This window comes from Choloepus didactylus, chromosome 13 (genome assembly GCF_015220235.1).
Source record: "Choloepus didactylus isolate mChoDid1 chromosome 13, mChoDid1.pri, whole genome shotgun sequence".
Lineage (NCBI taxonomy): Eukaryota > Metazoa > Chordata > Mammalia > Pilosa > Megalonychidae > Choloepus > Choloepus didactylus.
This window is the reverse complement of record NC_051319.1, coordinates 64923864-64940148: the sequence shown is the minus strand read 5'-3', so window position 1 is coordinate 64940148 and position 16285 is coordinate 64923864. Positions and strand designations below refer to the sequence as shown.

The 16285-nt window shown below is 36.6% G+C and overlaps 1 protein-coding gene across 9 annotated transcripts in view; it reads right to left on the bottom strand.

The window, feature by feature from the left end:
* The window catches only part of CSNK1G3 (casein kinase 1 gamma 3), a 134503-nt gene that overhangs the window by 63769 nt on the left and 54449 nt on the right, over positions 1–16285 (bottom strand). For all 9 annotated transcript variants that reach the window (XM_037800940.1, XM_037800943.1, XM_037800945.1 and 6 more), the window contains 3 exons: positions 13532–13601; positions 1894–2042; positions 130–364 (listed from right to left, as the gene is read on the bottom strand). In XM_037800940.1, coding sequence (XP_037656868.1) covers positions 130–364; positions 1894–2042; positions 13532–13601 — 454 coding nt within the window. The remainder of the gene's footprint in view (positions 1–129; positions 365–1893; positions 2043–13531; positions 13602–16285) is intronic.

The following is a 16285-nucleotide window of genomic DNA, read 5'->3' as shown; positions in this document are numbered from 1 at the left end:
AGATATGATAAATAAAAATGACAAAAGATGCAACTGTAATCTGTAAAAATTAAACCATAACAATAAAAACTCACACTGTTGGCAGAGTTGCCGAATTCAAACTTCCATACTTACAAAAGGTATACATACCCTTTCCTAAATGTGTGTTTATGCTCATATATCTAGCTGTTCCTGTAAGGCTCTTGTGTTCCCTGTATGGTATGTGTTTCTTTGTCTCTGGATCAATATATTCTTTTGCCAAACCAAAATCTATAATATGAATAATTTGTTGGGTTTTGTTTCCTGGTCGTCCTATTAAGAAGTTCTCAGGTTTTACATCTCTGTATATTAAATTCTTTGAATGGACATATTCCATACGAGAAATCTATTTCAAAAAAAAAAAAAAAAGGTGAGAAATTTTAAGTTTTAACTAGTACCAGAAAGCATGCCAGAAGACAGAATTTGCACAATGAAGTAACATAAAAAAGAAAAAAATTAGAAATTACTTCAACCTTTAAAAAGTAATACGATATCAGTCTACAGTTCCTCAAATATAAATCCAAATGTGATTAAGAACCCTTGTCTTTACTATTATAGGCACTGAAAAATGAATTTTATAAATTCTGTGCATATCAGTAAGCCTGATTCAATAAACACTTAGAGATGCTGCTACCGCATAAAATCAAAACACTTTACTGATACAAAATTGTGAACTCTGAAGGGTACAAAAGCCTTTTTTGTAGAGTTGCAATCTATTCTTCCTTATCAGTTCAATAATCAAGCAACTTTTAAAATTTTATTAAAGAAACAAGAGTCTAAATTATCAGAGCACCTTTCAGTATTCCTTTCTTTTCTTTCTTATGATTTGTTTTCTTTACTTTTTCCTGACGTATTAAACACTTTAAAAGATCTGAAAACTAGAAAATTTTTTAAGTAAATGCTAATAATAATATAGCATATTTTTATTAACTGTTTGGTGAGTTCTCAAAAATGTTCGCTGTAGAAATTGTCAACAAATAGAACATTACAAATAAGAAAGTAAAATCATTTCATTTAGTGACAATCATGGTTAACAATGCAATGTAAATGTAGTTAGTTGCATGGATCATTCTAGTTCATTTGTTTATTAACAAATCTGGATCCTAAAATACATAATAGTCTATGACCTATACTTTTCACTTACTATAAAATACTATGAACATTTTCCAGGTCATGAAACACTCTTTAATGTACACTTTTTAATGGCTGCATATTATTTTATGGCTATTCCTAATTTATTCAACTAGCCCTTTTATTTCTGCACATTTGGGTTGTTTCCCATTTTTTTATTATAAACATTCTTATACATAAAGCTTTTTTAAGTACATTTGAATATTCCCATAGGATAAATCTGTAGAAGCAGAACGAGAGAAGGGATTAAAACATTTTAAAGACTTCTGCAGTAGACTCCAAAGGCACTTATTTCAAGTCTTCCTTAAAATCACCCTCTAAATTGTTTTTCCATAGATTTCATGAAATTTAAATAATTTATTAAGACTCTCTCATTTTTTTTTTCTCTAGGTCATTAGAGATAATCACCAAGATGAAGAATCTATGTTTCTGAGGCTTCTCTTTCCAAGTATTCATCTCTAACATGAAAAAGGTGTCAGAAACAACCTAATTCTCAAACTGAGCATTCTGATCTCAGAGCAATAAGATATAATCAATTCTTCCATACAAATAAAAAACATCTTGATTCAGCTATTTTAAGTTATATGCATCCTAAAAAAAGACAATGTTGTGAAAAACAAGAGCACTTTTAACTAGGTCAAATTCTCTGTAAGATAATATTACAAAACTTAAAACTTTCAACATAAATTTGTGACCAACCCACCCAATTAGTCAAACAACTTCAAAACACCCTGCTTTACTCACCAGTTGGATAGCTATCATGAGAACCGTTTTAAGAGAAAATGTTCTGTCACACAAGTCAAACAAGTCTTCCAAACTAGGTCCCAGTAGTTCTAGCACCATAGCATTGTATTTACCACAAGGGCCAAAATAGTAAACTTGAGGTATACCATCTGGGGGAAAAGAAAAAGTCATTTAATAACTTCATCAACTTAAAAAACCAATTTTTCTGCCTAGAAAATCCATTAACAAATTTTTTGTATTGTACAGTTTCAAGATTACAGTTTCAAGAACTTTCTTCACTTTTTCCATAAACACAATCAACTTTCCCCAACCAAACCTCCTCCTTCTCTATACTTTCTTTTTGATGCTCATTGCTCCCTGGGTATACCTCTATTGTAGTATTTATTGAACTGCATTATAAAAAGTGCTTTACTGTTTATCTCTACCACTTCACTATAAACAGGAATTGGGCTTTTTAGCCCTGTATTTCCATGACCTACAGAAAGGCTTAGCACATAGAAAAGATGCAATTTTTACTGAACATGGTAACCACTGCTATCTTTACCCCATGGTAGGCAGAATGCTAAGATCGCTCCCAAGATTCCCATCCTCTGGTATAGTACACACAGTATGTCATCCTCTCCCCCTTGAGTACAGGCAAGAATCATGAGATTTCCCTCCCATGATTAAGTTATGTTATTTGCCAGAGGTGGTAAAATTAAGGAACCTATCAGTAGACTTAATCAAAAGGGAAATTACCCTGGTGAGCCTGACCTAATCAGGCGAGATTTTTTTTTTTTTTTAAACAGAGGGTCTAGAAGTCAGAGAGATTCTAAGCAGCAGAAGTGCTCTTCTGTTGGCCTTAAAGAAGCAAAATGCCATGTTATGAAGGGAATGGTGGGCAGCCTCTATAAACCAAGAGTTTCAGACCCTATAGCCTTAAAGAACTGAATTCTGCCAATGACTAGTAAGGTTGGAAGAGAACTCTGAACCCTAGTTAAGACAACAGTGCTAGCTTACACCTTGATTTCAGCATAGTGAACCTTTAGCTGAGGACCCAGCTAACCCACGCCTGAGCTCATGACCCACAGAGACTGTATGATAATAAAGTCTCTTTTCTTAAGCCATTAAGTTAGTGATAATTCATTATGCAACAACAGAAAACTAATACAAACCACCCCAAATATAAAATATGAATGCTCAGAAGTAATCTGTATTTTGAGTTTAGATCTAACAGATTCCCATTAAACTAACAGCCAGGTGATCAATTTACCTTAACACTGCATTTATCTATTTATTCCATGAGCAAATGAATTTCTTCCACCTTAAATGTCTCAGTTTTACTTCTGTGTGTTTTTTAAAGCAATTTTAGAGGAAAGAAATCTTTCTAAAATATAAAAATTCTCATTCTTAATAAAAAGTTTTTGAGACTTAGTTTCATTCTTGTTGTTTATGCTATCATTGTTTATGCTCTCAATTACTGCAGGGATAGAAAAGAAAACAGAAAACACTGAACTAGAAGCCAGGACAACTGAGTTCTTAGCTATATGGCTGGCTTGTCACTCAGTCTCTCTAGTAGGCCTCAGCTTGCTTATCTATACTATTAACAGATTGGATAAGACCAGTGTATCTCAAATGAGAGTATAAAGGAAACAGCAGAACATCTGAAGATGGGGAGATGAGATATTATAATCACAGGGGCAGGGGCATGGGGATAAGTTCAAACTGCATACACGGTCCTCTCCCTAAAAACAGATTCTGATAAACCCCAATAGGGTACTCCCTACCCCCTCCACACACATACACATACACATACACATACACACATACACGCACACATATTCATACCTCTTGTCCCATTCCCCTTGCCCCTGGGAATCATTATCTTAGTAAGAGCCACTCTACCAGAGCCTTTCTTCAATGTATGTCATATCTATACCTCACAAGGGTATGGGGCAGACAAAAGGTTCTGAAATAGTGGCTTAGAGGTGTACTGAAAATTAAGGAGAGAGGAAAACTATTAAGAAAACTAGAAGACAAGAATATCATGGAAACCAAAAGAGGAAAAAACTTCAACTAGGAGAAAGTTAGCTGTCAACAACGTCTAAGGTTTGAGAGGGGTCAAAATAATATAAAGGACTGAAAAGCATCTTTTGGAGACCTTAAACAACTGAACTTGAGGCAGTGAGATTAAACTCTTCTTTCAAAAAGCTTAATAAGGAAAAGACAGCAAAAATAAAATAGGCAATCTACAGCAGGAAATGCAAAAAGTTTCCATTTTTCTTTTTGTTTTTCAGATAAAAGAAACTTCTTAATAAGAAGAAGTAACCGTTAGAAAGGTAGTTAAAATACTGAAAGCAAGCAATAACTAATATCAGAAGAGACAGAAGGTATGGCTGACAAGACACCTCTTTCTCACAGACTGGGAAGGAAGAAAGTATGCCATGGCAGATAAATCAGCTTGAATAGCCACGGCTTGTAAAATAAAGCTACAATTTCAAGGCTAATTCCAAATCTTTATTTGTTCAACTGAGCTAACTGGCTCTTTAAAGACAGTCTAATAAGGATTAATGGGCAAAACAGGCTATTTCAAAGGAATAGGCTGAGATTTATCTCTTAATCAAATCTACCCACAGAGATAATCGAGAAATTATAGAAAAATTACTTACATGAGAGCAGAGTTTTCAAGTACTCTCAATAAGCAAAATGATAATCACAGACTGTTTTATGAACTTGTCATTACAATTATAATGGCAGCAAACAAAACATCTCCTCCTGTTCCCCAGTATAATCACTAGGCCAGTGATTTCAAAACCTAACTACCAATCACAATCATCAGTGAAACTTCTCTGGACGTCAGACTGTAACATTTACCTATTTTAAAAACTCTGCAGGAGAAGCTGATCGCTTTGTGTATAACCTGATTGGTCTCTAGAACACTGGGTATGTGTGTGACACCTGAAATTCAGAGCTAGTGCTCAGCAGATACCAATGTCAGTATTAACACATGCAGCAACTGTTTTTGTTTTTTTTTTCAAAAAAAAAAAAAAAAAAAAGCTGGAAAAGAGCCCAGACTTCAATTAGAGATATGAATGAAGCAGACCTGGTTAAGACTAGGGCAAATAGGGCCAAAGGGTAAAAGTTGAAAGTGACTGGGTGTTAAAACTTCAACTTCCATGTGAGACCAAGCAAAGAGATGTTTTATTTGGTATAGGATCTATATTTTCTAAATGATATAACTTCTACAATCAGTTTGTTCAAACACTACAATTACATGGAACTTTGAACAGGAAGTGAGATATGGTAGGTTTGTATAGGTTAGAGTGAAATAGCAACACATTCCAAAGTAATTCGGACAGAAAATAAAAATATATATGCAGGGCCCCCTGAGGAGCTGGGGGAAAATGCAGAAGTGTTGGACTTCCTCACCTGGATTGTTGCTGATGTTCTCACAAACATTGAAGACTGGCAATTTGACATCCCGAGCCCTCTATCATGGGACTTGCCCTTATGAAGCTCGTTACTACAAAGGAGAGGCTAAACCTGTTTATAATTGTGCCTAAGGGTCTCCCCCTGAGTGCCTCTTTGTTGCTCAGATTGGCCCTCTCTCTCTAGCTAAGCCACCTGGGCAGAACTCACTGCCCTCCCTGCTACGTGGGACCTGACTCCCAGGGGTGTAAATCTCCCTGGCAATGCAGGATATGCGTCCGGCATTATGGGATTGAGAACACATTCCTGACCAAAAGGGGGATGCTAGATGAACTAAGTGAAGCTTTGGTGGTTGAGAGATTTCAAATGGAGTCGAGAAGCCACTCTGGTGGACATTCTTACACACTATATAGATAGATAACCCTCTTTAGGTTTTAATGTATTGGAATAGCTAGAAGTAAATACCTGAAACTATCAAACTCCAACCCAGTAGCCTTGACTCTTGAAGACTACTGTATAACAATGTAGCTTACAAGGAGTGACAGTGTGATTGGGAAAACCTTATCCAGTGTATGGATGGATGAGCAGAAAAATAGGGACAAAAACTACATGAAAAACAGGGGGGGATGGGGGGGATGATTTGGGTGTTCTTTTTTACTTTTATTTTTTTATTCTCATTCTGATTCTTTCTGGTGTAAGAAAATGTTCAAAAATAGATTGGGGTGATGAATGCATAACTATATAGTGATACTGTGAACAGTTGATTGTATACCATAGTTGATTGTATGGTATGTGAATATATCTCAATAAAACTGAATCTAATTTAAAAAAAAAAAACTTATTGCTGTTGATTATGCAGAAGGGCAGGGAAAGGATCTTTGAGATCAGCTTGTCCATTTCCTTCATTTTATAAACAGAGAAATACAGGTCTACAAAGATACAATGCCCCGAGGAAGCAATTTTAAGAGGTAGGCCAGCTACCTCTATAAGGGTTGCTAATAATCATTAAAACAAATGGAAAATATGGTGCTAGTTATCTCAAGTTCCCATTTATATACAAACACACACACACACACACACACATACATAACTGATGGAATATAAATTGGTTCCAGACCCACTGAAGAAGACAGCTCAGTTGAGTAGGTTTACAATGCACATGTTCAAGTTGCCCGCTTACACGTTGGGCTTGACAGTTACTTTAAGAGTGCAGTCATAGCTAAAAAATTCTGAAACTAGATAATGCCTAGCATTTCAAGGAATGAGTGGTTTGTTTAATTATCTAATACTGAAAACCTTTTATGTATCTCAAATAATGTTTCCTGGTTTGGAAAAACCACAGGGGCACACACATACTCTAAATCAAAACCAAGAATTATAGAAAAATAAGAAATATTCCAACAATTTTTTTTTTTCAAGACATTCTCTCTGCTCTTCCCAGGAAATTAATTTACAAGTAGTGAATATACTGGTTACTGTTCCTCCCTTTTCTTTAAAGTTTCTTGAGTAAAATCAGATTCACATTACAAGACTGAAATGGAAAACAGATGAAAGCAATGTACAAATTCTATCACTAAAAGCCAATGAAACAGTGTGAGTTACCCCTGTCTTTTGTGTATGCATAACTATACCACCTAATTATAAAAGATGGAAAATTTGTGAAATAAGACAATTTCAAATAACTTAAAATATTATGTTGTATTCCTTGAATATAACAAATCCATTAGTGTGACTAATGAATTAATACCATTTTTATTAGGAGAAATTTCTTACATCAATTAACTAAATGTTTAATACTAAATTTTTTTAAAACATTTAGTTTTTAAATCTAGGGGCCAAACTGCTAGCCTGCTCAGGGCAGCCATTCATGTCCTGATTCTACCCTAGGTCCTGGCTCATGTATTAGAAGAGATGGGATGAAATGTAAATGTAGATCTTCTAACCCTAAGTCCAGCATGATCTCCTCTAATCTCTGCTGCCTTATGTCATTTGGTGAGGTTTTCATCACTGTAATATCTTGCTTACCTAGAAGTCAAAGTTTGATAAGTTCAAAAGTTGAGAAGGAAATCAAACCAGGAAAGATACAAGTGCAGTATTTAGACCACCAAAAAAATGCAAGTGCTAATACATTATCACTATAGCAGAGGAGAGCTCCTTGTATTTTCATATCAATCCTACTTATTCACATTTGACAGTTCTAACAAGGTAAGTTATCTAGTTCCCAGATGACAAAAGTTGGAGAGAGCTACCAGTCTCAGAATGATTCTCTTTCTCTAAAAAATGCCCTCCACTTATATACATCAGCAAATAGGAACTCAGCGACTATATTTTTAACAACCATGTTCCAACCCCTTGCCACTATCTGAATAGAGGCATGGAGTGTGGTTGTTGGGGGAGGGGGGGCGGTGCATCTGATCCAAATGGGCCTATCTTCCTAAGAATCTGAAGCTGAGATTCAGAGGCAACTAGTCATTCTGTGCAAGTAATTGGAACTGAAGGAAATGCAATTAGAAGTTACAGGGGAAACCATGCACCCACAAAAGCAAAGGAAGAAAAACTGAGATCTAAAAGAAGGAAGCAGGAAGTGGGAGACCATTTGCAGCTAAATGGTGCATCGAAGAACGCAAGGGAGCACCCCAATATATACAGACTACCCAATAAATGGTGGTCCGTGGAGTGGGTGCAACACTGCAGCCCTATGGTATTCAGGTGATAAAAGACAAACATTTCATTTTTATTATTATTATCCCTGACACAATTTTTAAAGTTAAAAAACACAAAGATCAAAAGAATAAAAGTAAGTGCAGAGCTCCCAGAAAGATGGTGGATTAGGAGAGACAGAGCAAAATCCCCTCCGTGAAAAACACTAAAGGACAGAAAGCGCTCCACAACAGCAGTTCCAGGGTTCCACCGGCTGGGCAGGGACTTCTACACCCACAGTGATTGTGTATCTGGAGAAGCCAAGAGACTGCACTTAAAGCTGCTGAGTGTTTGGCCCAGAACGCCACCAGCTAACGGGCAGCTGGAACCGGTAGACGAGCACAGAGGGGAACAGCTGGAGGGGAGCAGTCTTCCACGCCCTGGGCAGCCTCCTCAGCACTTGGCTCGGATGATAACCCTTTGCAGACCCAAAGCCAAGAGTCCCCCTTGCCAGGGACTGGCAGTTGGAGCAGACAAACAAGTGCGGAAGGGGGCAGCTTCCCACGACCCGTGCAGCCATCATTGCAGTTGGCTGGGGAGACGACCCTTCACAGCCCTGCAGCCAAGAGCTTCCTTGAGGGAATGAGGGAATTCGGAATTCGGTGGGCTTTTGATGGTGTCCACTCTTCCTCCAGGGAAGCCCACGGTGTGCAGAGCTTAGAGGCAGGCAGGGGTGCTGCACAGAAGTGACAGGAGGCTTCCCCAATCCCAGGTACTCATGGGCACACAGAAGACAGGGGCTGTAGGGCATTTGAGCTGGAAGGTGAAACGTGCACATCTGCAGACCCAGAGTATTCCACCCACAGCCCCAGGAATGGCCGAGACCACTGTGTCCTGGAATGGACTCCCTGCCGAACTGCACAGGGTGAGTCCTCCACCCACAGGGCTGGCCGTCTCTAGTACTCACGGAAAACTGGAACACTGATTGGACTTCCACATGGTTTGGAACCCCTCTCAGTGCATGGATGAAGTTCAGATTCAATGCAATTCCAATTAAAAATTCAAACAACCTATTTTGCAGACTTGGAAAAGCTAGTTATCAAATTTATTTGGAAGAGAAAGGGACTTCAAATTGCTAAAACATTCTAAAAAAGAAAAACGAAGTGGGAGGACTTACACTTCCTAACTTTGAAGCCTACTATAAAGCCACAGTAGTCAAAACAGCATGGTATTGGCACAAAGATAGACATATTGATCTATGGAATCGAATTGAGAATGCAGAGATAGACTCCCAGATCTACAGATGACTGATTTTTGATAAGGCCCCCAAATCTACTGAACTGGAACAGAGCAGTCTCTTTAACAAATGGGGCTGTGAGAACTGGATACTCATATCCAAAAGAATGAAAGAGGACCCCTACCTCATACCCTATACAAAAACTAACTCAAAGTGGATCAAAGACCTCAATATAAGACAGAACCATAAAATTTCTAGAAGATAATGTGTGGAAACATCTCCAAGACCTAGTATTAGGAGATCGCTTCTTAAGACCTTACACCCAAAGCACAAGCAACCAAAGAAAAAATAAATAGACAGAAACTCCTCAAAATCAAAAGTTTCTGTGCCTCAAAGGACTCTGTCAAAAAGGTGAAAATGCAGACAACGCAATGGGAGAAAATATTTGGAAACCATGTACCTGACAGGAGACTGATATCTTCCATTTATAAAGTAATCCTTCAACTCAATGACAAAAGCACAAACAGCCGAATTATAAAATGGGCAAAAGATATGAAAAGACATTTCCACAAAGAGGAAATACAAATGGCTAAAAAACACATGAAAAAATGTTCATCTTCACTAGCTTTTAGGGAGATGCAAATCAAGGCCACAATGAGATATCATCTCACACCAATAAGAATGGCTGCCGTTAAAAAAACAGGAAACTACAAATGCTGGAGAGGATGTGGAGAAACTGAAACTCTTATCCATTGCTGGTGGGTCTGTATAATGGTACAGTCACTCTGGAAGACAGTTTAGCGATTCCTCAGAAAACAAGATATCAAGTTCCCCTCCGATCCGACAATTTCACTTCTCAGTATATACCCAAAAGATCTGAAAGCAGTGACATGAACAGACATTTGCACACTGATGTTCATAGCAGCATTGTTCACAATTGCCAAGATACAATCCAAATGTCCTTCAACAGATAAGTGGATAAACACAATGTGGTACATACCACAGAATACTACGCAGCAGTAAGAAGGAATGAGTTCATGAAACATATGACAACATGGATGAACCTTGAAGGCATAATGCTGAGTGAAATAAGCCAGACACAAAAGGAGAGATATTATATGTTACCACTAATGTGAACTCCTTGAAAAAATGTAAAATAAGTGTCTTATAATGTAGACAAGAGGGGGCACAGAGATAGAAATTAGTGAAGGGGGAATGATAATCTAATATGTACCGATATGACAGTGAGGGTGACCAATACTAACACTAATACTAGGGATGAATAATTAGCAGCTGATAAGAGCTCTGGGATGTATTATAATTGTTTAAGGTCACGAATGATGAGGGTTGTACAACTAAGTGAAGATAATGTAAGAAACTGACCATTTAGCTTTGGATAGAATATATATTAAGTGAAATTAGGAACACACTACTTAATAAATCAAGCCCTCGACTTGAGGCTTGCTCTTGTGAAACTCTGGGTTGTAAATTGGAGGCTGAGCCCTCCCATAATTATGCCTAAGAGGCACCTCCAGGGATCCTCTTCTGTTGCTCACATGTGGCCTTTCTCTCTCTAAGCCCAACTCAGCAAATAAATTCATTAACCTCCCCTCAACAATGGACATGACTCAAGGAAATGAATCTCCCTGGAGATGTGGGATATGATGCCCAGGAATGAGCCAGGCCCTGGCAGCAAGGAACTGAAAATGCCTACTTGACCAAAAAGGGGTGGAAAAAAGAAAGGTAACAAAAGCTGAGTTCACAGTGGTTGAGAGATCCCAAATAGAGTTGAGAGGCTATCCTGGAGGTTTGTCTTTTGCAAACTCCAGCTAGACATCCCAAATGGCCACAGTATGCCATGCCCTTACCAAAAGTAGTCCCCAAATACCTAGGTCCCTACCTGAGACTCTATAAAATATTCACTCGCTACATTTTATCTCAGAAACTTAAATCCACCAGTGTTCTTATGCCAGACAAGTCCTAAATCCCAAAGACAACAGCTTCTTTAAGAACAACAATCACATGCAGCCCCTTTCCCCATACTATCGACACCCCCTTTCAATATGAACAAGTTAGGGTGCTCTCTGTCTAGATATCCCTAAAGATGGTGAAACAGCGAAAGAGATTAAGAGGAAGGGGTAGCAACAAACAAGACAAGATTTAACAAAGGTTTATGAATACTGAAACTCCATATAAATATATACATATTTAGATGCTGGGGTGTTGAAATAGCTGGAAGGAGGTAAATGACATGGTGGAACTACAACCTATAACATCATCTGAAGTTTTCTCTATAGCTATTGGTTGAATTGTACTTTGAAACTCTTCACCTTTCTGTATATACCCTATATTACAGAGTAAGGAAAGAACTGAATCTGTGGAACTATAACCCATAACAATTTTTTAAATTACTATATTATTCCTTGCTGAGCTGTACTTCAAAAGTTAACACCTTTCTGTATGCATGTTATATTTTACAATAATGGAAATAGTTGAAGTTGTGGAACTGTGACCCATGATATTCTTTGAAATTTGCTCTCCAACTACTTGTTAAATCACACTTTGAAAGTTATCACTGTTATATGTACATGTTAAAGTTCACAATAAAAAATACATTAAAAAATTAAACAATAAAAAAAGGAAAAGTAAGTGCATCTTTGGTATTCAATTCAATGACTCTCTAATCTCAAAATTGATTTATTCATTCTTATCCAATTAAGCCATTCAATCATACTTTTCCAAATTATACTTTTACTATTTTAGTAGATGTATCTGTCATTTTCTTCCTCCCAGCCTCCAACCTCCCTCTAATTACAACCCAATTTCCCATCAAGCAACCATCACTTCCCATTCTCAGTCCCTGAGGTTCAGGTAGCTCCTGCGATGAACACATGGTCTTAACTGGGACAAATTCATATTGATTAAATCAGGGGAAAGCAACGGACACAAGTAGGAAAGTAAGAGTCAGTCTTAGAGCTTTTTCTAAGTTTTTTGAGAAAAAGAAACATTTATAATTGCTAATGCTAGGCTCTTGGTAGCCATCTCTGCCATCTCACAGGAAGCCAACCAGACAATGAAGGCAACACCGAAACAAACAAACAGAAAAAAAAAAAACAGCACAGAAATAAACTGAAAAGTATCATGATGACATGATGACAACATGTGCAGCCCTGGATACAGCGATACCTTATATATTAGATCATTTCTTTGAATTTCTACTACATGAGCCAATAAATCCCTATTTAAGATTGAAATATGTATTGTAAGAAGTCGATAGTGATAAATGCATTAATACAAATTACAACTTATTGTCCCCACATTGGACACTGGAATACGGTCTTAGAAAAAAAAATATGGAAAAATAAGGTACTAAGAAACAGTAACTTTACCAACTAGAATGCAAACATGTGCTTATAAAAAGATACATGGGAAGATTATATTTTATTACATGTGGTAAAACAAAATACCTGGTAGGAAACTGTAAAATAAAATCATTACAGTTAATAAAATAGGAGTGAACAGAAAAGAGAGAGATGTAAGAAGCTTTAATGTAAAGGAATTATACAAAAGGAAATTCCCATTAGTTTTTTTCCAATGGCACAAAATATCCACTCTCACTTAGATTTAGAGTTGATGTAAAAATGTACCAATATTAGTTTGCTAGGACTGCTGTAACAAATCATCACAAATTTGGTGGCTTAAACAACAGAAATTTTATTCTCTCACAATTATAATCAATTTCACTGGGCTAAATCAACAGCAGGGCTGCACTCCCTCCACAGGCTTTAAGGGAGAGTCTTATCCCTTGCCTCTTCCAGCTTCCCATAGCTGCCGGCATTCCTTGGCTTGTGGCTATCACTCCAATTTCTGCCTCTGTGGTCACAATACCTTTTGGTTGCATTTAAGGTTCATCTGGATAATCTAGAATAATCTCCGCATCTCAAGATCTTTAACTTAAGCATATCTGCAAGTCTTTGCCATAAAATAACATTTACAGGTTCTAGGGATTAAAATGTGGACATCTTTGTGGGTCCATTTTTCAGCCTACACTATACCATAAATCCTTTCAATAGCTATAATTTTGCCCAAAAGGCTAAGAATAAGGAAACCATATACATCCTAAAATTAATTTTTTCTCAAAATGTCCTCTGCCTACACTAGCACTGATACTCTAAAAATTTTATATTTAAAATAAAAAGAGAAAATTAAGACTCTAGTAAGAAAATGTCCAGAAAGCAAAGTATTAAGAAGTGATTTCTTTTAACCAATTTAAAACACTATTCCTTGGAACTAAAGAGGTATTGTCATGACAATCCATTTCATCCCAAATTTAAAAATTAAATATGACCTTACCTCCAGATCCTAATTGCTTATAGAATCTGTATTCCAAATGTAGCTGTGGTGCTCTGGACTTCATAGGTTCCTAATTCAAAAAAAAAAAAAAAAAAAAAAAAAAAAGACAAACTGAAACTATGGTACCATAATTCAAAATAACTTTGGAAATTTCTGTATATCTACTTGTTAAATCATACTCGGAAAGATACTACCCTTTTGTATTTATGTTATATTTCGTAATAAGCAAATAACTGAAACTGTGGAATTGTAACCTATAATATTCTTTGAAATTTGCTCTCTATTTGTGAGATCATACTTGGAGAGCTATCACTTTTATGTATATATTTATTCTACAATAAAAAAATGATAAAAAAAAAGACAACATTTAAATTATTAAACAATTACAAGACCCCAATTTCAAATGTTAAAATTCTTGGTGTCGGGGATCCAAGATGGTGGATTAGGAGAGACAGAGCAAAATTCTCCTCCATGAAAAACACTAGATAAAAGAAAGAAAGTGCTCCAGAATAGCAGTTCCAGGATTCTACTAGCTGGACGGTGACTGTACACTTGGTAAAACCAAGAGACTGCGTTCGGAATTGACGCATACAGAACACTACATCCCAAATCACCAGGATACACATTCTTCTCTAGTGCACACAGAACTTTCTCCAAAACAGACCATATGCTGGGCCATAAAACAAGCCTCAATAAACTTAAAAAGACTGAAATTATTCAAAGCACATACTCTGACCACAATGGAATGAAATTAGAAGTCGAAAACCATTAAAGATTTAGAACATTCACAAATATCTGGAGTTAAACAACACACTCCTAAATAATCAGTGAGTTAAAGAAGAAATAGCAAGAGAAATTGCTAAATATCTAGAGACGAATGAAAACAAGAGCATAACATATCAAAACTTATGGGATGCAGCGAAGGCGGTATTGAGGGGGAAATTTATAGTTCTAAATGCATACATTAAAAGCAAGAAAGAGCTAAAATCAAAGAACTAATGGAACAACTGAAGAAGCTAGAAAATGAACAGCAAACTAATCCTAAAAAGTAGAAGAAAAGAAATAACAAGGAGTAAAGCTGAAATAAATGACAGAGAGAACAAGAAAACAATAGAGAGAATAAGTAAAACCAAAAGTTGGTTCTTTGAGAAGATCAATAAGATTGACAAGCCCATAGCTGGACTGACAAAATCAAAATGAGAGAAGACCCACATAAACAAAACAATAAATGAGAGAGGCGACATTACTGCGGATCCCAAAGAAATTTAAAAAATCCTAAGAGGATACTAGGAACAACTGTACACCAAAAAACCAAATAACGTATAGGAAATGGACAATTCCCTGGAAACACATGAACAACCTAGAATGACCAGAGAAGAAATAGAAGACCTCAACAAATCAATCACAAGCAAAGAGATACAATCAGTCATCAAAAAGCTTCCCAGAAATAAAAGCCCAGGGCCAGATGGCTTCACAGGGGAATTCTATCAAACTTTCCAAAAAGAACTGGCAACAATCTTACTTAAACTCTTTCAAAACATTGAAGAAAATGGAACACTACCTAACTCATTTTATGAAGCTAACACCACTCTGATACCAAAACCAGGTAAGGATGCTACAAGAAAGGAAAACTACAGGCTAATCTCCTTCATGAATACAGATGCAAAAATTCTCAACAAAATTCTTGCAAATCAAATCCAAAGACACATTAAAAAAATCATACACCATGATCAAGTGGTGTTCAGTCCAGGCATGTAAGGATGGTTCAACATAAGAAAATCAAATCAACGTAATACAGCACATAAACAAATCAAAACAGGAAAATCAAATGATCATCACAACAGATGCTGAAAAAGCATTCGCCAAAACCCAGTATCTTTTTTTGATAAAACACTTCAAAATGTAGGAATTGAAGGAAACTTCCTCAATATGATAAAGGGCATACACGAAAAACCCACAGCCAGCATAGTACTCAATGGCGAGAGACTGAAAGCCTTCCCTCTCAGATCAGGAACGAGACAAGGATGTCTAGTCACCACTTTTATTCAACACTGTGCTAGAAGTGCTAGCAAAAGCAATCCACCAAGACAAAGAAATAAAAGGCATCCAAATTGGAAAGAAAGAAGTAAAACTGTCATTATTTGCAGATGACATGATCTTATATCTGGAAAACCCTGAGAAATCAATGACACAGCTACTTGAGCTAATAAGCAAATTTAGCAAGAGTGGGATACAAGATTAATACACATGAATCAGTAATATTCCTACACACCAGAAATAACCTAACTGAAGAGACACTCAAGAAAAAGACTCCATTCTCAATAGTAACTTAAAAAATCAAGTACCTAGGAATAAACTTAACCAAGGATGTAAAAGACCTATACATAGGAAACTATGTAACTTTACTAAAAGAAATAGAAGGGGGCCTAAAAAGATGGAAAAATATTCCATGTTCATGGATAGGAAGGCTAAATGTTGCTAAGATGTCAATTCTACTCAAATTCATCTACAGATTCAATGCAATTCCTATCAAAATTCCAACAACCTACTTTGCACACCGGGAAAAGCTAGTTATCAAATTTATTTGGAAGAGAAAGATGCTTCAAATTGCTAAAAACATTCTAAAAAAGAAAAACGAAGCAGGAGGACTTACAATCCCTGACTTCGAAGCTTATTAGAAAGCCATAGTAGTCAAAACAGCATGGTACTGGCACAAAGATAGACATACTGATCAACGGAATCGAATTGAGAATT